The sequence below is a fragment of the Thermobia domestica genome, chromosome 11, assembly GCF_964235325.1.
Source record: "Thermobia domestica chromosome 11, izTheDome1.hap1.1, whole genome shotgun sequence".
Lineage (NCBI taxonomy): Eukaryota > Metazoa > Arthropoda > Insecta > Zygentoma > Lepismatidae > Thermobia > Thermobia domestica.
Genome location: NC_137464.1, coordinates 136,194,801 through 136,221,224, shown reverse-complemented (window position 1 = coordinate 136,221,224; position 26,424 = coordinate 136,194,801). Strand labels below are relative to the sequence as shown.

Genomic DNA, 26,424 nt, shown 5'->3' with positions numbered 1-26,424 from the left:
TATAAGAGGAGTGGGTTTGATATTTGCTTGTTCCAGTTTGTGAAGACCAACTTATAATGTAATCAGGATCCGAACCTTGCATTTCCTTAAGAGTCTTCCTTAAAATATCATTCATGTGCACAAGTTAATAAATTAACGTAAGAAACTGGTAACACACAAGTGTCTTCATCCCCCACGGTCCTAGGATTCGGGCGTTACACCAGCTAGAGACATTTGCCGTATACCCACCGTCACTGTTGCGTCAGCTCCAAGACATACTGGTCAATACCTGTAAAAGAATACAAGGTGGGACAGCCATGTGGGATTTACGCCAGATGAGTAGTGGGAGACAAAAGTAACGTTTGAACTTCTCTATTTATAGATACCTTACCTTATGACAAGCACTTTATGTCGCATACGCTTTAATCACTAAAAGAAAACATAACTTATGAAACGCATTTCATTATCATTATATTCGTTTTTGAGAAAAATAGCAAGAATCGTAGAAAACATTGTATTGATATTCACTTTTATTACATGGACCACATATGATATAAAACAATGCTAACATTTGCACATTACGATTAACATTTCACTCGAAGATAAACTGGCCCTTGTAAAAGATTTCGGGACGACGTTTTAACGCGCACGAAATTCGGGTTTATATCCACGAAATGATTATGAGACGATGTTGAAAGTTTATGAAGAAAACTTCACTTCCAATAGGCTGCAAGGGGTTGCAATTGATTATTTTCCATTGTTTCATCTTGTGGTTTTCATGGTCTGTCCGGCTAAGTTTTAGTGTTACGTTGCTAAAATCATCTTATGATGCTTTGATAATTTAAACACTATAATTTTGGGGACTCTTCTAATCTTGGTGGAAACAGATACTTGATACACTCAATTCATGCGGCGACTCTCTGGACTCTCTCTTTTGAGAGTTCGTAGAACATTTTTGCTTGTTCTCAAGGTATAAACGCACTCACTATTCCATGTCGAATACTCTCTTGCGCTTTTCTTCACGCGTCACATAGTTGCCAGTTAACAGAGCAAGAATACACTAACAAACTAAAATATAGTTCGTAGAAAACATTAAGTTTTTTCTTTATTATATTGTTAATAATATATAACAAATGATTCATAGGTTAATAGAAATCACATTAAAAGCACTGATTGTTCCAATAAGTCGTAGGATTGACGATTATTGATAGATTTTACATTGTCACATAAAAATCTGTCATCGTCATGAGAGTTCACTGCGTGGGCGTTCAGCACGAGAGTAGCAAAATTCCTCTTCTTAATATGGGCTGACGGGAAGAAGCAGAGCTGTCTGGAAAAGTGAGGCACCTTTTGGGTGATAAATTCCTGAGTATTGTTCTGCTCCAAATGTTAACTGATTGCGTTTCATTTCCCAGAATTTATGTTGGAATAATACAAGGGTTGATTTAAAAGTTCATGCCAATCCATCTTGTTACAAATGGCGCCCAACGGACTGTCCACTGAAGGTATCACAGAAGTGGGCAAGAACCTTGGAATCCAAGTCTTCCTAATCACACTGCAACACAACAGCAATCATAGCACTCCATTAGTCCATAAAGGGTTAATGCCATTTCAAGTTCGATCGCATTGAAGAATAACAGTTTGTAGCTTCACTCGGACGCACATGATCGCAAAGTTCTAAGAATAACGAACGCGAGGGCCATTTCGTAAATGTCTTTTGAGTCTTTTCATTATTATTATTAGTTTATATCTTCTTTTTATTTTAATTATTCCTTGAAATGTAAACACAAATATAATTTCAATGTTTGAATATAAAACAATAGTTACTAGTAATTCAAAATACTATTCAACATTGTACTTCATAATGTTTCTCAAAATTCAAACCAAATTATACAAACATATTAATATATTCAATGAAATAATGTATTCAATAAAACATTATATTCAATAAAATATTACATTTGGTAAGGTATCGTATTCAATAAGGTATTGTATTCAATGCCATATTTAAGAATGTACAGTAAAATATGAATAGCACAAACTAACTATATACCAATAAATTTAAAATGGTAAAATTAATTTAAGATTGTGCAATAATACTTCTTAATTCTAGAATAAAACACACAATATCATCGAATAATTCAACTAATCATGATTCTATTTTTCATGAAAATAAAATATTCTTTCCTACTATATGTGTAGAAAATTTATTACAATGAAAACATCAACATTATTCATAAAATTCAAAAGTGTACTTTCATTGACATATTAACACAAACTATTCACTAAGAATATTCAAAGTAATTCAACACAACTAAAACATATGATATAGTGCACGCAATTGATTCATATTTTATTAAGATTACATATTAAAAGCACATGTGTAAATATAACACTAAAAATATTTCATTTACTTAAAAATGAAATAAACTAGGCTGATGCGAGTTCGTCACGCTCGAAGTATATAAAAATATACTGTCTGCATTAAGTTAGCAAGACCCTACCCCAATTATTAGTTAATATATTTCCATCCCCGAAGCAAAGTGAAAAAATAGTATGTTTGGTTAAAATTTAAAAATAATACAGAGGGGACTAATAAGAAAATTGCCTACTCCGGGCATTACATAATATGAATAACCCATAATATTGGAGGGACCTTTGCTTCCGTGTTTTCAAGTTCTACTTGAAATATTTTCGTATTCAACGAAAAGATTAATACAAAGTGAATGCAACAATAGTTGCTAACAATTAGTATGTACACAATTTATTGGTACTCCTTTATAGTAGGATATCTCATTATATATTATTTTCAACTAAACAACGCGCCATGACGGTGGGTACATGTAACTACAATAACTTACCACACCAAACTTTAAGTATCCTCAGCTGATTGGTAATCCCAGAGGCATACTGATTTGGTAAAGCAAATAAATTGACATAACACATCGTAAGTATACGTTACTATTAATTGACGCATGGTTGTTATTTAGAAATTGAGAAATTTGACTCATTAATTTAAAATGCAATAATTTAGGTTCATTACCGAATGATTTCTCACCAAAATATTTAAATTTGTGATTCGAAACATTTTTTAGTTTTGTAAAATTGAAACGTTGTGCTGGAATATTCAATATAGATTTTCCACATCTTCACAATTTAAATTTATTTCATTTTGTTATATTTGAAAATTTTCACTACGCAAATTCACTCTTGCACTTCAAAAAGAACCACTATATTTCTATAATTCGAAAAACAAAATTTCGTTGTGAATGCATTAACGAAAAAATATGCGATTACAAGTAATTTCGTACCACGTATATTTCAAATATCAAAATTTTAAAAATGGTATCTCTCATTCAACATTTTCAATATCTTATGAGGTGCAACAATATATGAAGTGAAAAATTAATATTCAAAATTTGTAAAATACTAACAGTGTTAAAAAATATTTATAGTAAGAAAAACAATTACTAATACCAGAGAATTTTGTACAAAAATTTCTGCAATGTTACCAAAATTTATTTTCATTGCAAGGTCAACAATATGGAAAATGGGCAATCCGGCTATGTGTTGATGTCGTTTACCCAATTCCTTTTCGTATTGGATTTATTACAACATCGTAAAGTAAAATTGTCATGCGTTCAAGAATTTTGCTTTTAACTTCCGTACTGGGCATTCGTTTGATTTTGTTAATATGAAAACGCAACATTCTACAAGCACTAACTTTATGTGCTACCTTAACATGAGAATTAGCAGTTACCTTACGAATTGTTTGTACACTCGGGACATTTACTATTTGAGTGTCATTGCAAATGTTGGCAGCAAAGAATTTACACTTTTTACGTAGGCGTAATACCTTACTTAATTTGCGCACTTTTTTGCAGAATTTCAGGTTATTTTTCATTTTTGCACGGTGGAAAAACCTTTGCTTACCTTTTTTGCTTTCCGAACAAAAATTTCTGTTTCTAAATTTTTCAATAACATTTCGAGTTGAGTACAAAGTATTGGTTGGTGGGTAGTCAATCTGAACGTTTTGATTTGGTTTAATACACTTTTTCTTACCCTTTTTGAATCTAAATTTCATGGATTTACAAGTTGCACGATGTATGCCAGGCGAACATGGAAGGGTTTTATTTTTACTAAAACACACAATTACAAGTGTACATACTGTACCTTCTAGCAACACTAAAGATATATTACCAATGGAAAAATAACGCAACTCATCATTCTGAACTGGTTGCCTAATGAATTTTACTCTAGGGTAACTTTCAATATGCCGTGTATACACCACAAAAAATACAGGACTTATAGACAAACATTTCTTATGAACAAGTAGCATTGAGCCGGAGGGGGGAAACAGCTGATCCACCCACTTCCTTTCACATAAGTGACAAGTGCAGACTTTAATTTCGTCTAAAAATACTACAACAGTATCACTTTTTATTTCCCTAGTGGTGGTTACATCAACCACACTCGTACTACTGTTGGAGGTAACCCCCATGAAGTCAACCTGCACGGTGTTTGAATTTACACTGGCTAATTTAATACTTACTTCGTTCCCTTGAGAAAATATATCATTACTCTGTAGAACAGATATGTTTTCCAGTTGGGTTGTAATGCTTTGTAATTGTACAGTATTGTTACCCAACAACTGAAACAACTCATTCCACCTAACATTTTCACTTTCATTAATTTGAACAAAATGCGATTCCTGGACTTCAGATAACCTACCTTTTTTAACAGGATTTAGATAAAAATCAGTATTATCGGCAACATTTTCCAATTTCCGTTTACAACTTTTAGTTCTAACCTCAGAAGGACAAGTATGACGAACATATGCTAACGGGTCAACATTAACTTCATCTGCAAATTTAACCTTTTTCGGAATTTTATTTTCCTTTTCGGTTTGACCCACATTACCTGACATAGTATATAAACTGACATCCTTACTACGTTTTTTGAGGATAGATTTGATACCACCAAGAGCATTTTTAGGAGAATTTTCAACATTACTTGAAAATAATTCTTTCTCCTTTTTATTGAACGTACTATCATGATCACTAAAAGAACTAACATCATTGGAATACTTTTTCTGTAGCCGTTGAACTATTATTTCGATAACTTTATTCTTGACATTAACGTCGTCACACTGAAGTTTCAACTTTCTAGCTACATAGTTAAAATCTATATACTTGCCGCGAGCACACTTCTCTTTTAGTTTCTCGTACTGAATTGATTTCCTAATACCACGTACGCGGAGATTGATCTCCTTTTCTACATTTTTCCTATATTCACAATTAAAATTAAACACATATTCACAAATTGCAAGTTTCGCTACTCTATTGAAACTATGAGTTTCTACATTGAGATCTAAAGCATTTTGAAACTCTTCTAGGCAAAATGGAACGGTACTATATTTATATTCATTTATTGCGTTAGCGTAGTTTAACTCTATCTGTGTTCTTACTTTCATTAAATTTAATGCTAACATTTTGTACGTGAATTTATGAATTATATATTCTAAAATGAACACAAGATATAAAAATGTAAGTAACACTACATGTAAAAGAATGCAAGGATATATTTCTTTCGCACAATATTAATTGCTAGATCCACATTTTAACTTTTCAGTGATTGTTTCGCATTCTTGTATGCATAAACTAGGACCTACCTGCGTTTCTTCAGCAGTGTTTGGCTGATTTAACAGCTCTCGAGAATTGATTTCAACCTTTTTGTGCGTTTCATACTTTTCGCGTAATTCAACCACATCTGCTCTTAAATTCTCAAATTGTTTGGTCAACTCTTTTTGATTTGATTTTAATATTTGGTTAGTTGCAGCCAAATCTGCGGACAACTTTTTCACCGCTTCAAGCAGTGTTTCCATTTCACTAAGCGTTGACATTGTAAAATATTATACTACAAGACACAACACACAAATCACTACAATGGCATTGAATAGGAAACAGTGAAGTTCAAAAATTCGCTTTCTCCCCACTAAAACATCTGTCTTAGTTCGGTGCGCCAGACATAAGAGGAGTGGGTTTGATATTTGCTTGTTCCAGTTTGTGAAGACCAACTTATAATGTAATCAGGATCCGAACCTTGCATTTCCTTAAGAGTCTTCCTTAAAATATCATTCATGTGCACAAGTTAATAAATTAACGTAAGAAACTGGTAACACACAAGTGTCTTCATCCCCCACGGTCCTAGGATTCGGGCGTTACACCAGCTAGAGACATTTGCCGTATACCCACCGTCACTGTTGCGTCAGCTCCAAGACATACTGGTCAATACCTGTAAAAGAATACAAGGTGGGACAGCCATGTGGGATTTACACCAGATGAGTAGTGGGAGACAAAAGTAACGTTTGAACTTCTCTATTTATAGATACCTTACCTTATGACAAGCACTTTATGTCGCATACGCTTTAATCACTAAAAGAAAACATAACTTATGAAACGCATTTCATTATCATTATATTCGTTTTTGAGAAAAATAGCAAGAATCGTAGAAAACATTGTATTGATATTCACTTTTATTACATGGACCACATATGATATAAAACAATGCTAACATTTGCACATTACGATTAACATTTCACTCGAAGATAAACTGGCCCTTGTAAAAGATTTCGGGACGACGTTTTAACGCGCACGAAATTCGGGTTTATATCCACGAAATGATTATGAGACGATGTTGAAAGTTTATGAAGAAAACTTCACTTCCAATAGGCTGCAAGGGGTTGCAATTGATTATTTTCCATTGTTTCATCTTGTGGTTTTCATGGTCTGTCCGGCTAAGTTTTAGTGTTACGTTGCTAAAATCATCTTATGATGCTTTGATAATTTAAACACTATAATTTTGGGGACTCTTCTAATCTTGGTGGAAACAGATACTTGATACACTCAATTCATGCGGCGACTCTCTGGACTCTCTCTTTTGAGAGTTCGTAGAACATTTTTGCTTGTTCTCAAGGTATAAACGCACTCACTATTCCATGTCGAATACTCTCTTGCGCTTTTCTTCACGCGTCACATAGTTGCCAGTTAACAGCGCAAGAATACACTAACAAACTAAAATATAGTTCGTAGAAAACATTAAGTTTTTTCTTTATTATATTGTTAATAATATATAACAAATGATTCATAGGTTAATAGAAATCACATTAAAAGCACTGATTGTTCCAATAAGTCGTAGGATTGACGATTATTGATAGATTTTACATTGTCACATAAAAATCTGTCATCGTCATGAGAGTTCACTGCGTGGGCGTTCAGCACGAGAGTAGCAAAATTCCTCTTCTTAATATGGGCTGACGGGAAGAAGCAGAGCTGTCTGGAAAAGTGAGGCACCTTTTGGGTGACAAATTCCTGAGTATTGTTCTGCTCCAAATGTTAACTGATTGCGTTTCATTTCCCAGAATTGATGTTGGAATAATACGAGGGTTGATTTAAAAGTTCATTCCAATCCATCTTGTTACAATGTAAAAGCGTAAAAATGAAATAAAATCTTTGAGTTTTACGTCCCAAGATTATGCTGGATAGGCTAAAGGAGACAGTGATGATGAGAAATGAAGGAAATGAAATAAGTGGGGGGAAACAGAAGAACCCCGAGGAAACCCACGCACACGGTGTTTGTCCACCACAAAGTTCACATGGCAGGAGTCCAGATCGAACGCGGGCCCTATGCACCAGAGGTGAACTCTCTACCACTGAGCCGCCAAAGACCCATGTATAAGCGGAAAAAATAGTCAAATGTAACGATCACCTACGATCAGGACATTATACACTGTGAGAATGAAAAAAAAATTCTAATATTAAACAAAATAAAGCTGTGTTTTCCCACAAGTTAACAAGAAACCGTTGGAAAAGTTTCCGTGGCTGTATTAAGAACGGAACACAAACTAAAAATTAACTTCCCAACTAAAATTTAGTTACAGAAAGTAGTTCGTGACCTGAAAAACCAAGAACCTTACGGAGCATTTAAACCTCGGGTTTTTTAGGTCACGGAGATCCTTCTCGGAAGGTAGGCCAAGGTGCTGCACGTTTGCCGAGGAGTTCTTGGTTAACTGGCTGCCTCGATTTCGGAAGAGAGAGGCCCAGAGTTCAATTTAGTTTTATTCAGCTCCATAAGCCACGCAAAGAGGTTTGCTGTGGGCTGTGACTGTTGCCTACCTCAGAGGTCCTGAGATCCATACCGTTCTATATAGCCACGCAAAGAGGTTTGCTGTGGGCTACCACTAATGCTGTCTTTAGAGGTCAAAAGTTCGATCCCGACTACGTAGCCACACAAAGAGGTTGACACAAAGAGCTACTCTAGGCTTGGAAGAGGAAGACGTGACGCATCTAGTGAATTATAGTGTCTATAATTAGTGTGCAATTAAAACACTTATCGTGGGATTAGAAAAGAACACGAGAAGCTGACTTCCAATACGAAGCCGAAACGTGTAAGTAGCCAGTAATGAAATTTAATGCATAAATGATATTTTCACTCTTAAAACAGTTCTAAGCGATATAGCCCAAGGCTTATCTTATGCCTGGCGTGTTCTTTCAAATCATTTTTCTAATATCATAATCTTTGTAAGTCAAACAAAATATATATAAACAAAATATATATTATTTTAAACTCTGTTAAACTAACTTTTGTGACACACAGAGTTTGACTCTGGCTTAGCAGATTCGCAGTAGTGACCAACAGATTCCCTTTTGTTGTATGTATACCTTATGTAAATAAACAATCATCATCATTATATATTTTCTCTCTTATTCCATTTTGCAATTGTTAAATAAGATTAACAAAAGGTTGTAAGAACTAATAGCGTTATATTAACAAAGGTTCACCAAGTAGTTTATAAAATAATTTCGTCCTTATTTGTAATGGAATTGCAGGTGCTTATCGCCCAGCCTTGATAGGAAGAAGAAGCATATATAGCTTATTGCATTGCAGATAGCATATCCTACAGGGAAATTAAATTATAGGTCACACTTTATCACTGTACTACCACACCAAACTAGTAATATTCCAAGACAAGGACCATTGTCTTGTTCTACAAATAACACTAGACTAGTAAGTGATAACACCATACATGTACAGAAACCAATACATAGTCATTCAGGGAGTAACCAGCAAGTTATTCTAGAGGGCCTTGATTTTTACAAACTAAAAACAAATAAGAAGTTTCTTTCAAGATTATCAAAGAATTAATAATACATAGATACATACGTGTTTAAGAAGTACATATTATTATTATTATTATTATTATTATTATTATTATTATTATTATTATTATTATTATTATTATTAGTAGTAGTAGTAGTAGTAGTATAGTAGTAGTAATAGAAGTAGTAGTAGTAGTATATTTCATATATGCTACATTTCTGAGACTTGATAGTACGTGATGTTAAAATCAAAGATTATGTTACGAACGGCAAATGATGGCTTAACACCAAAAACACATCCCTGGCCGGGACCGGGGGTTAGTCTGTTTTATGTTTATTAAACGTGTTTAATAATTACAGCAAATGATGGATGTTTATAATAGAATGTGAAAGAATACAGTTTTAAAAGAATTAAACTACGTCAACATGTTGAAATAATTAAAAGAACCTAATTAATCATCCACTTTGTACTCTCGTTTGCTTAACTGGATGAACCGAGGCCTAAAAGAAAGAGTTTTCTGCCCAAATCTCATAAGCAGTGAAATATTTTAATATTATAAAAATTGACCCTTCTTCCCCTTAGAAGGGTAATTCTCAAGACGCTGAAACATATAGTATTTTATTACTTTTAGTTAAAAGTTCGAATACCGAGTTTCACGCATCTAGCTTAAACAATCCTTCCTTAGTTTATTTACATATTTTCTGAGTAAGTAATGGGGAATTCGAACATAAAAAAGTGCTCCCTTTGCTCTTTCCCTTTTATGTGTTCAATTTTCAGTTTTTTTAACAGGAAAGTTTATATGCTAAGTTTCATTTTACTATAGCTTCAGAAACTTTGCTAGATACACTACCCTTTAAAAAAACCTTGCCCCACCCTTTTTACGATACTTATTTCCAAAAATTCTTTCTTATGTCCTGCTTTCATAAGAAAATTATATTTTATACTTAAAATATAAGGACTCTACTTGTTATAGTATGCCCAAAAAATCACTCATCTTTACTCTTTTATATAAGAGTATAGAAGATAAATACAGTCAAACAAATGGACTTCCATGAACAGTTTCCGATTTCTTATAACTAACTTATTCGTACATTTCCCGCAAGCTGTGGTTTTAAATCTACGCTCTGTCAAGGTCCAGGTTTCAAAAAGGAACTAACTGGAAATATAATAATACTATGCATTTATGTACATGTGTAATATGCATTAATTTATTTTCTTGTTGAAGCTTTCGTAATCTGGAAATAAACTTTTTATTTGCTTTTAATATATAAAAAGCCTGCACCCCTAGAAAAATTTGCAGGCTACACCCCTAAATGACTATGTAGTAATTTCTGCAAAAATGGCCCAGGACCTAAAATTTAGGTCTAGTGCCTATATTTTTAGGACTTGTGCCGTTTAGGACTTATGAATGTCACCCAGTATATTGCATAATAAATGTTCTTTGTTCAATTTTAAATTTACTGCGTTCTTTATGTATACAGTTGATATTTAATGTTCACTCGTGAAATGTCTAGTGAGCTTTTGTCCTAATTAAGTAAACTTTGGTGGATTTTTGTCCTATTCTTAATAAAATACTCTCCACATAATATATATTGCAATTCTGAATGTTTGCTTGGTTTCAGAAGTCTAGTATAATATGCTTTTTAAACATTTTTTTTTATTTTTTATTTATTTATTTTTGTTTTAGGAATTTGTCTTGCGATTCTCGTATCTCCATTCGAAAGAAACGAATTTCTTAACTAATTATGTAATTAATTCTTAGAATGAAATAGGTTGTATTATGTAACTCGTGTATAAGTGCAGAACAGATAGTGATAATAATATTCTTAGTAGTAGAAATATAGCTGTTACTGTTGGAATTAGCTACGTTCGTAACATTATTGCCAACTAGTTGCTGCATCGTCCCAATTTCGTGTGGTGGTGGCGAATTTCAGAACTAAAGCAAGTGAATGAAATAGGCACAAGACCTAAACGACACAAGTCCTAAAAGGCAGAAATCCTAAACGCCAGAAGTCCTAAAAATCATATCGCGGCACAAGTCCTAAACTGCAGAAGTCCTAAATTGCAGAAGTCCTAAACGGCAGAAGTCCTAAACTGCAGAAGTCCAAAAATTTAGGTCTAGTGCCTATATTTTTAGGACTTCTGCCGTTTAGGACTTCTGGATGTCACCCGATACACCTACTTTTCTCACCTCAATTCCAACGTACTAGACTTAGGAAAGTTAGGTCAAAAAATGACTGTACCGGAAACAAATTGCAATACAATTTCTACTAACAACATTTTATGAAAAAATACCTGAGGAAAATGATGGCGAAAAGTCTACCACTTTCCGAGGTGGGGTAAGGCCGCTATGGAGAATTTTCTATAATGGCCGCCATGCGTTATTACCATTCGAAGTCTCACTTACGCGCCTCCTGTGCCCCTCCTAATTAAGGTGGATCACCACCCGGAAGTCAGTACATATTTTAGCTTATTTCCTTAACTACTGCGCAATGGAACATTACATATTATAAATATTGTACTATAAGATAGAGTTCTGTTTCAGCTACAACACAGGACACTGATTTATTTGGTTGTGTCTTCTGATATCGAAAAAGGTAATAAATAAAAGAAAATATTAGATTCGTTTTACAATGAGCATACAAGATGGCACTTGCTGTTAGATCTTACTAGAAGTGCTCATTTTTACGAAATGTTTATTTGTATTTGTAAAGTATGTTGAAGTAACAATCTTATTATGAAGTAAATATATTGTTTCCACCGCTATATAAATTGCTGGGACGTAAAGCGAAGAATGTATCAAGTGCAATTTGCACCTCTACTAGGGATTTGAACTGGTGTCCTCTAAAGTGATTGTCCACGGATTGGAACACGTGATAATCGAACGGTGCAATGTCCGGGGAGTACGGTGGATGGTATAATGTTTCCCATCCAAGGTGTAGAATGGTGTCCCAGGTCATTCCAGCCACTTGGAACTTAGCGTTGTTGTGTAACAGGATGACCCCTTTAGGATTCAGAATTGGTGTCTACAGAGTTTTGAGATTTTCTTAAACACGACTCAGCTGCTGACAGTACACAGTTGCATTGGTGCTCTGACCAGCTAGTAGCAGTTCCCGATGCACGATGCCGCAAGCAGTCCACCAAACGCACAGGAGGGCCTTCTTCATCTGCAGTGCTGATTTCGGCTGTTTTGGACCGGATCATGGGATGCTAACCAATGATGACGGCGCCGTCCAGCTTCCTACAGGACCCTGTCCAGAAATGGCTCCTTCCTCAGACGAGACATCAAAGAAATACAGGTGTGTGCTCGCGTTGTCTTCTGCCGGGAGTCAAATCATGGAGACTCATCGATCCAACTTGTAGTTCTTCCCAAGTTGATGGAGTTTCTGCCGAATGATTTCTTCACTCACACTGAACTCTAGAACTAGTTCCTTACATATCTGGCCACTGTTCGCCTTAATTGCTGCCTCAAGATCTTCATTTTGTACTTGTGTTGTTCTTCGTTGTGTGGGGCACGTGTTGCGTCTTCGAGGGCTTCACCACCGTCTTTAAACTTGTTAAACCACTGCTGCACTGTCCGCGTAGTCCCCATACTATCACCAAAGGCCTGGAATATCTTCCGCCCCACAGCAGTGGCGTTTGATCCCAGTTTGAACTCGTACTGCATACATGCTTATGACGCCCTGTGGAGGTCCCATGTTCACTCTGTCCTTACGGAATTGACAGTGTAACTGAACTGCTACAACCAGATAGTATGTTGGATATATCCACACCAACAACTGACCTTCGCCTTGTTTCTATTCGCATGCAACTCACGGTGTAAGGGTCAACTGAACACAAACCTCCACAAAAAGTCATAGAAATTTCTTGGTTACCTTATACTTATTGAAATTTGTAAAATGCAGATGCAGCATATCACAATGTTCTATTCTACAGTGTGTATGCAGAAGGAAAATGCTTTTACTCATTGTAGTGGTACAAGTCGTAATTCTGTGGAAGATGGCATGGACGATGACTGAAATAAAAGTGATATTATAAGCAAAGATATATCTGCTCTACCTGCTTATGACACATTCACACGTATGTTAATTAACTTTGAAAATTTAAATTTATTACTGTTAATCATTGCTTAGTTCATTTAAAGTTCTATGTACACTGAGAAAAAAGTTGTAGGTGGCGTACTTAAAAAGATAGGTTACATGCGTAATTCCTGTAGTTTTTGGACTTAACGTACAGCAGACGTATAACTGAAAACGCATATTTTATAATACTTTCTGTATAAGTGTTCCATCTATACGTACTTTCCGTATGAAACAATGTAGGCGGTCAGGATCTTACATACAAATGGACATATATAACATATAGCTGACGAAGGTAACATAAGTGTATGCATGTGATATACGGGAAATTCTTAGATGTCAGACATCCTGCAAAGACATGATGTAACATCTAAGGGAAGTACTTATGTAGCATACGTTATCCGTACTGATTTCTATAGTAAGCAAGATAATACCGTAAAGTTGTAAAATATACCGCTGTCCGGAGTGTACAAGTACTTTGGAACATTTTCACCTATATGAAGCAGGGGTCGCAAACCAATAGTTTCTGAGTAATTTGCACATGTGTAGTTGCTTTGAAATTTTGTCGGTTAACGAGAAATTCCGCATCGCTGCGGTGTTGTAGGTCCGAACGTGAAATAAGGTGTAGTAGTTCAAGATTCATTACTGTACCTCAGAAAGCAGCATGGCAACATCGTAGAAGTACTTGCCCCTAGTAAATGACTACATGGTAATTAAGAGGAGGAATGAAGATGGTATGCGGTCAAGAGAAAACGCGAACTATGATGGATTTCAAAAACAGGGTCTTACATCTGTCGATGGATTTCAAAAACAGGGCCTTACATCTGTCTGGCCAACATTCGAGCAGAGAACAGGAGCGTTGTTTTCCAAGAGGCGGGTACCTTGTATTAGCACGCCACGCTTTGGGATTTCACAGAATCCCGCAACGCACGCAGCGGTGATGTATAGTTTATTCCGGTAATATTGTGGTACCCTTTGCTTGCAAAGCAAGTAATGATACCCCATCCTGATCTCAATTGAACGTGATCATCACGTTGTTTGTTCAGAGTTGAACACGGACTTCACGGATTCGAACCCGTAGTGACCCGGAAATAATATAAATACCCGGTAACAGAAAAATAATATTTTACTTATTTCCTTGATTTAAAATATGTGTGTTTGTGTGTGCGTGTACGTATGAGTGTGTGAGAGGGAGGAAAGATGCAAGACACGGTAAGGAAACGTCAATATATATATATATATATATATATATATATATATATATATATATATATATATATATATAGAGAGAGAGAGAGAGAGAGAGAGAGAGAGAGGAAGCGAGACGAATATAAATATGAATATTACTTATCTTTACACTGTATGATGAAAACCGCACAGAGGAATCTGTTTGCATCCCATATTTTATGGGAGAAAAGATACTACATGATGGGGGATTGGAACCGAGATTTTCCGTTTGGAAGTTTAGCACAATGCCAACACTTCACCGGGTACTCTACCCGAAACTTGTTTGACAAATATTATAGTGTTTCTTCCTAAGAACAATGACATGGAAAGTGGATACTACAGGTCCGAATTGCCGTAGTAGCTCCCATACTTATTATTTGTCCTTTCCCAACCAACATTCTTAAATCATCTCTCTCATGATATAAGTGTTTGCTTCCATATTCTTACGGATTGCTCTTTTAGTATGTGAGGTCACTCTTCGATTCTTCACGTCCCTTTGTAAAAAATAACTTTTGGCTTCAACAGGATTATGAACATCCTATGTTTTGAAGTTATATTAGCTCGTAATCCAGTAAGTTACCCCTACACTATCCTGCCACCTAAATCTATATTCCAAATATTACTAACAAGGAGACTTTGGTAAATAAACTTCGGGACTATCTTTTGCGAGGTAGTATTACATATATAAAGTGTTAATATTACAAATTGGGAGAGCGAAATAGCCAAAAAAAGTGGAGAAAAAGCGTCTTCAAATTTCTGACTCGCAGCATATATGATACGACGCGCAATGTTGCCAAGTCACGTCATGGCAGAGTGAGAAACGTCTATGGCTCTCGTGCAAAGTGTCTGTAGTTCGATTCCCACGGGTTATTTTTTGTGTTTTCCTTTAACCAATAAATTACCCATTTGTACGTACAAGTAAATATCAATTCACCATATGTTTATAATGCATAAAACAATGGAAGTGTTCAAATGAGTTGTAAAACCTTTCAGTGTTCCGTGTCAACTAGCAACAGAATGTAACCTACTCCGTAAACATATTGATATCACTAGTTATATTATTGTTACCACAGTCGTTATGTAAAACGAATCTCCTTGGCACTTCCTGTCTATATCTGTGGAAAGTGTGCGAATTACAAGGTGGATGAGAAAGAAATCCCCTTTGCCTATAGCATGCATCCAATATTACCTACTGTTATTTCATTAATTAGTGGGTACTAATTTGTCTCCAGGCAGTCGAATAAATGAATTTTCGTGTGTACTTTTGTGTAAAGAACCTTACAGGAAAAAGCCGGTTCGTTCTAAAGATCAGTACTGAACTTAGTAATATTTGGCTTATAGTTTTAGGTGGCAGGATAGTATAAAGGTAACGTAAAGGACATGCGAGAAGTATACCTTCGAAACATAGGTTTAAATCCTGCTCTAGCCAAAGGTTATTTTTTCACAAATTGATCTTGAAGAATCGAAGAGTGACTTCTCATGGTACGCGAGCAATATGGAAGCAAACACCTGTATCTTGATAGAGACGATTTACGAATGTTGGTTGAGAAAGGGCAAATATTAACCACCGGGACTACTGCAGCAATTCGAAACACTTAATTCATCTGTAGTATCCACTTTTCATGTTATTGCTCTTAGGAAGAAACACTATATTATTTGGTAAACAAGTTTCGGAAAGAGAACCAGTAGAGTGTTGATATCGTGCTAGGTTTCCAAACGGAAAATCTCGATTAGAATCCTCATTAGGTAGTATCTTTCTTCCCAGAAAATATTGGATGCAAACAGAGATTCGTCTGCGGTTGGAGAAGTTATAACCGAGAATCCGAGTAAACAGGTTGTGCGTTCTTCATCGTACAGTGTAATGATAAATAACTATACGTAGTTTCATATTTATATTCTTCTCTCTTTTTTTTGTTTCTCTCTCTCTCCCTCTATTGACGTTTCCTTACCATGTCTTGCATCTTTTCTCCTCTCTCTCTGCAGTCTTCCTCTCTCTCTCTCTCTGGGGACGCGGTGGTTCAGTGGTAGAGCGTTCACCTCCGGTGCTTGGGTCTCTGGTTCGATCCCAACTCGCGCCGTGTGGACTTTGTGGTGGAGAAACACCGTGCTCGTGTTTTTTCGGGGTTCTCCCGTTTTCTCCCACTTTAATCATTCCGTCATTTCATTCATTTCTCATTACCACCGTCTGCTTTAGTCTAACCGGCATAACTGTGGGACGAAAAACTTAAAGATTTCATTTCATTTCATTTTTTTCCTCTCTCACACTCACACAAACACGCACACTTTATGTCAAGAAAGTAAGTAAAATATCTTTTCTGCGGGTTGCCGAGCCCTAATCACCGGGTCACTACGAGTTCTAATCCTCAACCTGGTGGTGGTCCATAAGCTAACCCACATCACCTGACTGACGCGATGACCCGTTTCAGTTCTAGCTTGTTCATTCTATTATTGAGAATTACAACATTATATCCGCCATAGGTAAAATCGAGAGTGCATGTTCGGAACAGGTAAATGTTCAGAAATGGTTAAGAAATTACCACCTTTTCGGTTATTTCAAGAGAAGATTTTATTTATATCAGTTTGGCACAAAATTCTTTTTTGTCCTGTAATTCAATTTGTTATGTCCACGCACGAAATTGCAAGATCTGAAACATTTGTTACATCTATAAGGAACATCCATTTTTTCTTCTGGCATTTGGAACTTCCCATTATGATACAATTTGGAATTTTATTATAGGCTCTTTCTCATGCTAATTTGGCTGTAAAATAGCACTCATTCAATTATATTTTTCTTTCTTCTCTTTTCCTTCTTTCTTTCTTTTTCGTTTGTGTTCAATTTGCATTAGTAGTCTGGAATGGAAGGTACGACCTACGCTACCTACTGGGTTTATTATAATGTATTTCGGATCAGTACGTTTAATGAACACTACTGAATTTGCAACCGAACCACGTGGGAAAAAAGCGTGTGTGTTAAACTTCCGGCATGATCCGAGATGTGTCTCGGAACTCTACAGTTTCACTGGAAATTGAGTATTTAATTTGCCCACGAAGTTTGGTATTCATTTTGAAAGTGACTTAATGCATTTTTTGTAGTATCCTCTATATATTCCAATAGTCTTGGAAAAGTATAAAAAACAAATGTTATTTTCATATTACTGTTGAATTTGTGGAAAATGACTCTTTATAATGTTAGGTCATTTTCTTATTACGTTTAAATTCATTTTTTACCTTCGCTACCATTTATTTTTCTTCGTCTATCCACTTTCTTCTCTGTGTCTCACTTCTGTACTTCTAACAAATATCTATTGGTTTCAATTTTTCGTTGAGTGTGTGTTTAAGTTTCTCCGTTCTTGTAAATATTAGTTTCTTGATACTAATATTTGTATATTTTGAAATTAGAATTTTGTTCATGTTGTTTGCTGATTTGAGTACGCTAGAGAGGAAAGGAAGAGAGAGAGAGAGAGAGAGAGAGAGAGAGAGAGAGAGGGTGCCTTTGCCAGACACGAATATGGGATAAGGTGTACATTGGCTAGCCTAGCTGCACGGGGTTAACTGTCGCAATTTTTTGATGCGGAATGTACAAGCACAAAACAAACTGTATAAACAATATTTAAATCCTTTGTCCTACATGAATTTATGTGGTTTACAGTATCAATGCCCAACCAATATTTGTTTCTATAAAGTAGAAATAGAAGGTTTATATGAGTTACACCTACATGTTTTATTCCAAGTGATCATTACATCCCAACATATATATTAAGTATAATATTACTACTTTCACTCAGCAATTAAAGATAACACTAGAAGAAATATGCATATCTATGCATTTTTCTGTTTGCGTGATATTTAGTTTATTTTTGTTTACGATTTTTAACTGTATAAAAGGTTTGTTTTGTAATTTTTAGTTTAAAAAGAAATTCGTTCGTATAATTTTACTTGGTAGAAGTTTTATTTAAAAGATTTACTTACTGAAAACTTTGCTTACGGATGAATATTTCTGTTCCTATACAACTTTTAGTTTGGAATTCTACTAGGAAAACGAAAAGTCGACTAAAAATACTTTGCCGTATACCAACTTTCCAGTATAGGAAACAAAACAGCAAATGTCAAACTATTTTCCTACAACTACAGGAACTTTACTGGTAATAGATATACACATTTCTTCTAGAGAACATTCGTAAATGCGTTTTTGAAATTCCCAAATTTATTAATGGGCCAAACGCACCGCTCTCGAAATTTAGGACAGGTGCATCAAGATAACTATGAATTATGAAGACGAATCAGTTCCAACATTTTCGAAGTTTTATTATGTTAGCGGATGCGTCTTTAGCGTAGGAGGCCTGGATGTAATTCCCTGCGGGAGTAAGCTATAGATCTATGTCTTATGTAACTTGGCTGCTGAAAAGAACGCTAAACTTGAATTCATCCAACGGAAGCGAAAGGTATCAATCATACCATATGCCCATGTGCAGTAATATGATACATCTTACAGGATGAATTACGGCAAATCGGACCACATGGTAAACCCATGACAAAATGTACTAGTTACGTATACTTTTTTAAACCATGAATGGGCGCTAGATTTACCATCAAAATTTAAAGAGGTATATACCAGAGTTCTTGGGACTATAACCAATTGTTATTTTTTGATAACTTCCAAATTTAAAGGTTGGTCATATATACCCCTCTCGAAATTTAAGAGGTGATTATAAGTTACTCATGTCCTATGAAAGAAAATTGTCCTCTTGTATCCAGCCATATGATCATATGATGTAACGAAATTCTGTATCTTAGAGGATACATTTGAAATAAAACCAAATGAACGAAAACAATCTAAAACGACTTGTGTAAGTGCTGCTTACGCATATAATTTTGAAATGTTTTATCTGTGAAAGGGTGGAAGATAGACCCCACGGTATTAGAGAAATATATTCTTGAATCCTGCAGATTTGATCAATTTTTAATTTTTGAGAATTACTAAATTTAGGGTTGAGCCAACTCGGTTATCTCGAAATTTGAGAGGGGATGTACCATGGTACTTACGTACCATTAAACACAATTTGCCTCCGTATTCGTCCATAATACCATATGATACTACAAAGTCTTACTTTGAAAAACACACTAGGTAAAAGTCCTACCAAATTTGAACTTTTACCAATTTTAGAAAACGAGATGGAGTATACAAACTTCCAGAGGTTCATACCAAGGTTCTATAATACAGAAGTTCCAAAGTCTGTCATAAAAACCATTCAAGACAACGAAACCTCTCAACACACCATCGAATGATTGATCTCTGGGTTACTCAGGGACCGTGATCCCCAAAGCTAGGCACCCAGAGGACTCATAAACAAGACGTTGGCTTCTAATTTAAAAATTTCACATCAATTACGTCATACCATGTGATAGAAGGTAGCGGAGCTTAATTATAATTTTAGTCATTCAGATCATTGACACTCAACAATCAATAGGAAATGTCATGCAACGTCAATCTACCAAGTGCTGCGATCACTATTTGTGTGATGTGCTCTACTTGCCATACGTGTTATTGATTAATATTTTTCGACATCGCAGCCAATGGATATGTTTCTCAGACCATTTTGGATGACTTTGGTCAACGGTTAACAGTAGAAGAACGTGAGTACTGCTTTTTGCAGCAGGAAACGGCGACCTGTCAAACATCTTTCGGCGCACGCTTGTGTTCATGAACTGTTTACTGCTGAGATAACACTGAGTAGAGGCTTATAGGCGCCGCAATTGCTAGACTTGTCGACATATGACTTACTTGTGGCAGGTCATGTTAAAAGGACGAGTGTATCAAAGCAATCCACGCACAATCGATGAATTCAAAGTAGAATATCACTAGGTATATTGGTAGTTTTACCCCGGCCAAATTAACACAAATATACCCGCATTTGTTAAACCGTGTATACAAATGTGAAAATCATTTTCATTATTTACTATCAAGGTTAGTACAGGTTTAGTTCTTAAAATTAATCTTACTTTGGTTAACGTAGATGTTGGCGGGCTACTTTTTCATGGTCCACTCTATACTACTATTACAGAATCTGTTAAGTTCCTTCGTATGTTGCATTCTCATAAATGTTTATTTTACTTTTTTCTACAGGAAATCTGTGCAGAATGCCTAGCTCTAACCTCAAGATGAAAGTAGATCCATTTTTGCTATTCCTTATGTGTTTTGTAAGTACTTTTCTGTAAAATAAGTGCTTTCTATATGTTGTAAGTAAAGTGCGTGTATTTGTGGGCAAAATTTAGTTAATTAAAAAAAAAAACATAAAGAGTAGTCGTTAAAATATATACAAGGCCTGTCCAGTAAGAAACTGAATATTCCAAATAACCTTCCCCAAAAATAACCTCGTGCTTCGATGTTTCAATGCACGAACAACATCCATCGAAGATGCGCAAGATTTTGGTACCCATCAACGTTCAGGTTCCGAAAGCGCGCGATATAGTACAGAAAATATGCCGTTTGGTCGTCTGCGAAATAGCTGAGGAAGTAGAAATTACTAAACTCTTCTGTTCTGTGACTAATTGAAAACTAAACATGCATTGAGTTGCTGCAAAATTCATTTCGCTGTTGTTAGCAAACGAAGAGAAAGAAAACCATGTGGAGATCCGTAAAAATATTTAGAATCCTGCAAACGAAGACCATAATTATGACGTTCAAACAGAGGATCAGTTACGCCAATTGAGTAGGAGGTTTTCGCCGAAACTCAGTAATACACATCAAGATCGCTCAAACGTTAAAAGGGTTCTTATCAGTGACGAATTTAGAGGGTAAAAACTGAGTCAGCTAGAACCCAGACTATGATAATTATAACATGAGTTCACTATAAAATTTCAAAAGTACATAAATAATAGATTCAATTATTTTTCTCACTTAAAACATTGGGAAGCCTAGTGTCCCAGCACCTGTCTAGATCCGTTACGCTTGATGTTTTCTTTGATTTTTGTGTTGCTCATGTAAATATGTCACACTGATCAAACCATCAAGAGTGTTATTCAAAAGTGATAAATGTTTAAAAGGTCGCAGTTTTTACTCCATAGAAGAGATTATAAAAATTCGCTGAAAGACGCCTACCATATTCCAAAAAGTGCTTTCTAGCAACGAAAGTCGAGCTAAAAACGATAGATTAAATAGTTGAGGGAAGTATTTTGAAGGAAGTGAATCTGAAAAATTTTACAAATAGTAAATACAATTATATTTAGAAAGTTCGTTTTTTTGTACTAACCTTGTAGAGTAACGAATAGAATTAAGTGGAGGTTGTAGTTATAAGAAACTATAGTTCTTTCCAACAGGAGAATTGCATCAGAATTTTTTCACTGTACACCTGATAGTTGGACAACCAACATCACAGTAGAGACATATCCCCAAAATATGACATGTCAGGGCATTCCTCCATTGGAAGCAAGAATGACTAAGTAGTTGAGCATCACTTAGATAAAAAAAAAAAAAAAAAAAAACACGAGATAGATAGGCAGATATTCTATTCACGTTAAGATCTAAGAGACAGGAATTAACGCAAAGAAAAGGATATGTATCACACAGAGACAGAGAAAGCATGGAAAGATGAAGCAAGAGGGGAAAGACGAAAAGAGAGAAACAAAAGCGAAAGACATGGAAATAAATTAAATTACAAGAATTAAGGATAAGTAAGTAGTCTGCACCTTTCTCCCCTTCCTACTCCCTTTCTCTTGAGTTTTTCTATCTTTATGCGATAAAACTCTTTCAGTAATAATCGCGAACATCATTTACAATGCTTATTTCCTTGAAAAAATAATTAGAAACCCAGGCTGAGAATTGAACCAAAAACTTTTACAATGAGACTCTCACACGCCGTATAATTAGCTAAACAGACCATGTCAAATGTATTGTTAAGTCAGACATTAAACCCCGCTATTATCAAACATGTTGTTAAATCATCGTTTGTCAGCGAGTTATACCGGTCTCATTTGAAGTTTTTATTCTATTTACAGCCTTTAGCCATCTATGACTAGCAGGCTTCTTCCTTTAATTAAAAAGTTTCTTCTGCAAATTAAAATCAATAATCAATTAATTTATACTCTTGAGAACTTCGACCAACATATATCTCGGATTAATCACGGATTAAAAGAGTGATTTCGTAAATCCACGAAACGAGTTCTAATTCTTGAAGGAGGTGGTAGCACAGTAATGATATCTTGTAGTGTTGTTACGTAACAACACGCGCAGCAAATAAATAAAGTTACGTAAGCGCAACTTTCAAGCTCGCTAAGGTGTCGGCTTGTTGAGTGGAGCAACCCTGCTTCAAATGTTTGCTGGTACGAGTTTTTTTTTTCTTTCAAAATAATTTCTATACGTTCGTATTTGTTATTAATAATTTATTTCTTGGAATTTTAGTGGCTCGGTAGCGGTGGTTAGAGTTGGTAATGTTCGCACAAAGGATAGAATAACGCCATAGCACATTCTTTACACAGCAATGTGTTGTTTTCTCTTTGGCACAGGAATTTACTCCAAGTGTTTTTCACCCACCTAAGCCTTACTCACTTCAGTGCCGGGGACATTAGCTTTCTGGACTTAAACTTTCTGTCAATTCGTGTGTTCAGACACTCATAGTTTGTCAGCAGGTGTGTGAGAAATGACTTACACATTATTATCCCGATGAAAAATAGAAAGTATAGGTGTTAATATTTACATTGGTTTTACCTCAATACTCACAAATCTATCACATTACATATAATGTGAAATCGGACATACCACAATTGGTTTCGAATCTGGCATAATATCACGGCTAATGTTTCGAATTATGCACAGAAGTCTTTTTGGTATGTTATTCTTTATGTTGTTTATGAAACCAAATACAGGTTTGTAAACTTTCAAACTATGATGTGCGTAAGTGACGGAAGTCTTATTGGATGGTTTGGTCCTCTCGTCCACCTGTCAGCAGGCATTAGAGCGAAAACAGTAAAAGATATCGAGAAGCGGTTATGGAAATCGGTTCAACGTCCATGGAATAAGTTCCGTCTGCTCTGTTACTTCTATTCAAACTGGAAGCGATTCAAATTTGCCATTTTCAATTTAAACATACCCTGGCATAGAACGAAAATGGTAATATAGCGAGAAGCGGTTCTTTGCAAGCGATTCAACGTGTGAAGACTATCCACAAGATATCATGATTATTCACAATAATCTGTCAAAACCACAAGTGGTTTCAATTAAACCAAATTTGCTATTACTTCCGGTTTCAATATCACTTTCAACGTTTGTTGCCTTTGAGCAAAAGCGCGTAAACAGATAGCGAGAAGCGTTTTTAAATGATTCAGCGTCTTGAGATAGCGTTCAAGACTACCGCCAGCGTCAATTATCTGTTACCGTTTTTGTTCAATGCCGAAAAACTTGAAACTGATATTGAAACCGGAAGTAATAGTATATTTGAACCACTTCGGTTTAATTTGAACCACTCCTGGTTTTGGTGGAGTGTTGTGAATAGTCATCATATGTTGTCTTTACACGCTCGTTTGCAAAGAACCGCTTCTTGCTATATTACCAGTTTTGTTCTATGGCAATATATGTTTAAACAGATATATATGCTTTCAAATATAAAAGTGGGGATAAGCCTTGAGGAAGACCGCTGTGATAAGAGACACTGGCATGGACATAGACATAAGCTAGACGGTTTGTAAGGAAATTATAGGTGAAGCGGATAAGAAGACGAAAAGATACAATTTTGAATAGATATCGTAAGTGCCATACTTTATCAAATGCCTTTTCAAGATGGAGTAAAACTAAACAGGACGACTTGGAAGAATTATAATGATTAGTGATCATGTTGGTGAGGCGAAGTAAAAGGTCGTTAAAACTATAGCCTGGTCGCAAACCAGCAAAGTAGGCAAATGGTAAGCTGTTAATAAATGAGTGTGAAGTCTGTTGAGAAGGATGCGTTCCAATATTTTTCTGAAAGTAACAGTTAATTGAATAGGCCGGTAAGATGGTATTATGCCATAAGTTGTTTGTTAACTATGCCAACTGTTAGAAGGTTTCGTTTTTTTCAGCAAGGGATTGAAATAAATCACTGGAGCTCAATAATTTTCGATGCTTTAGGCGATATTAGAAAAGCGGGAGCAGGATGTTCTATTTAATTTTCATTAAAAGGGATTTAGCCATTACTTTATTCGCGTTCTATTTTATTTTACCATTTTATCAGAAACACGAGAGAAGGAAATGAAAATAAGAAGCATGCAGTGCACTATCAGAACACAATACATAGGAGAGAGTTAGTGGAACAAGTAAGAGTTATCTTCTATGAAGGGGCAACTCTGGACGTAGTGAAGACCAACGGATGCCGTGTTCTTATTCTGCAAAAAGTAAGGATCCATATAATGAAGAACGATGAATAATATAAATGCTACAACTGAGTCCAAAACCAGATGATCAGGAGTCATCATCATCATCATAGGTATTTTGCCTTTATTGGCAGGTCACTTGCCGCAGCTGAGAAACTTCCATGCTCCACGGTCCTCCGCTATCTACTTAGTCTTCGCGTATGATCTTTCTGTTTTTATATCATACATTAATTGTAGTCTCCCTCGCCCCCTCCCTCTCTTTCCCGCCACCATACCCTCTAGGACGTCCCTCATGATACAATCTCTTCTTAGGCAATGTCCCAACCAGTTTCTCTTCCTCTTCCTAATAATATCAAAAAGTGTTCTTTTCTCACCCACCATTTCTAACACTCTCTCATTCGTTTTCCGCTCGACCCAACTAATTCTTTCCATTCTTCTCCACACCCACATTTCGAAGGCTTCCAGTCCATTTTCATCACCTTTACTTAATGTCCACGTTTCTGCCCCATACACTACAACACTCCACACGAAGCATTTTATGAGTCTTTTTCTCAACTCTTTATTCAAGGTCCCACAAAACAGACTTTTCTTCCTCCTAAAGGTTTCTTTCGCCATTCCTATCCTTGCTTTTATTTCACGTTCGCACTTCATGTTATTACTAAGAATACTACCCAGATATCGAAAACTATTCACTTGTTCTATTTTCTCCCTTCCTACTTTTATATTTGACACCGACCGCTTCGTTCCAATCACCATGGCTTTTGTCTTTCTAACATTTATTTTCATCCCATATTCTTCAAAGCCCTTTCTAAATTTTTCTAACATTTTATTGATTTTCTTTTCAGATTCTGCAAAAAGCGCCATGTCGTCTGCAAATCTTATGCATCTAATCATTCTACCTTCTACCGAAATACCATCATCATCATGTAAACTCTTTTTCACTATCTCTTCTAGATAGACATTAAATAGTGTTGGCGAGAGGCAGCATCCTTGTCGAACTCCCCTTCCAATTGCACTCTCTTCCGTCAGTTCTTCTCCTATCCTAACACTTACTTGTTGGTTCATGTATAAGTTTCTTATGAGAGTTCTATCTTTCCATTCCAACCCTATTTTCGTTAGAACTCCCAACAACAATTTCCAATTCACGCGGTCAAAACCCTTTTCTAGATCAATAAATATAACATACACTTCTTTCCCTTTTTCTATAAATCTTTCACCGATCCCCTTAATAATCCAATTGCATCTCTTGTGCCGTTGCCTCTTCTGAACCCGAACTGCTCCTCCTCAACTTCTTTATTTGTTCTTTCATATAACCTTCTGTTCAGTATTCGGAGCAGGATTTTAGCTGCATGAGATATGAGACTAATAGTTCTATAATCCTCACATCTCTTTGGGTTCGATTTCTTAGCCATCGGTATCATGATCGTTTTTAGAAAGTCTTTTGGCCATTCTCCTGTTTCATATATTTCATTGCATAGTCGGAACAGTTCTTCCTTTCCCTTGTCTCCTATATTTTTAATGAATTCGATTGGTATGTTATCTATTCCGGTTGCCTTTTCATTCCTAATCTCAGATATAGCCTTTTCGAACTCATCCCTAGGAATACTAAATCCTTTATCATCCTCGCCTACTTCATTTT

The 26,424-nt window shown here is 35.7% G+C and overlaps 1 protein-coding gene across 1 annotated transcript in view; it reads left to right on the top strand.

Annotated features, from left to right (window-relative positions):
* LOC145663668 (uncharacterized) overlaps positions 1-26,424 on the top strand; it is a 1,076,255-nt gene that overhangs the window by 99,977 nt on the left and 949,854 nt on the right. Inside the window, exon 2 of the mRNA XM_081729765.1 lies at positions 20,569-20,642. Within this exon, the coding sequence (XP_081585891.1) occupies positions 20,583-20,642 (60 nt within the window). The 5' untranslated portion in view covers positions 20,569-20,582. The remainder of the gene's footprint in view (positions 1-20,568; positions 20,643-26,424) is intronic.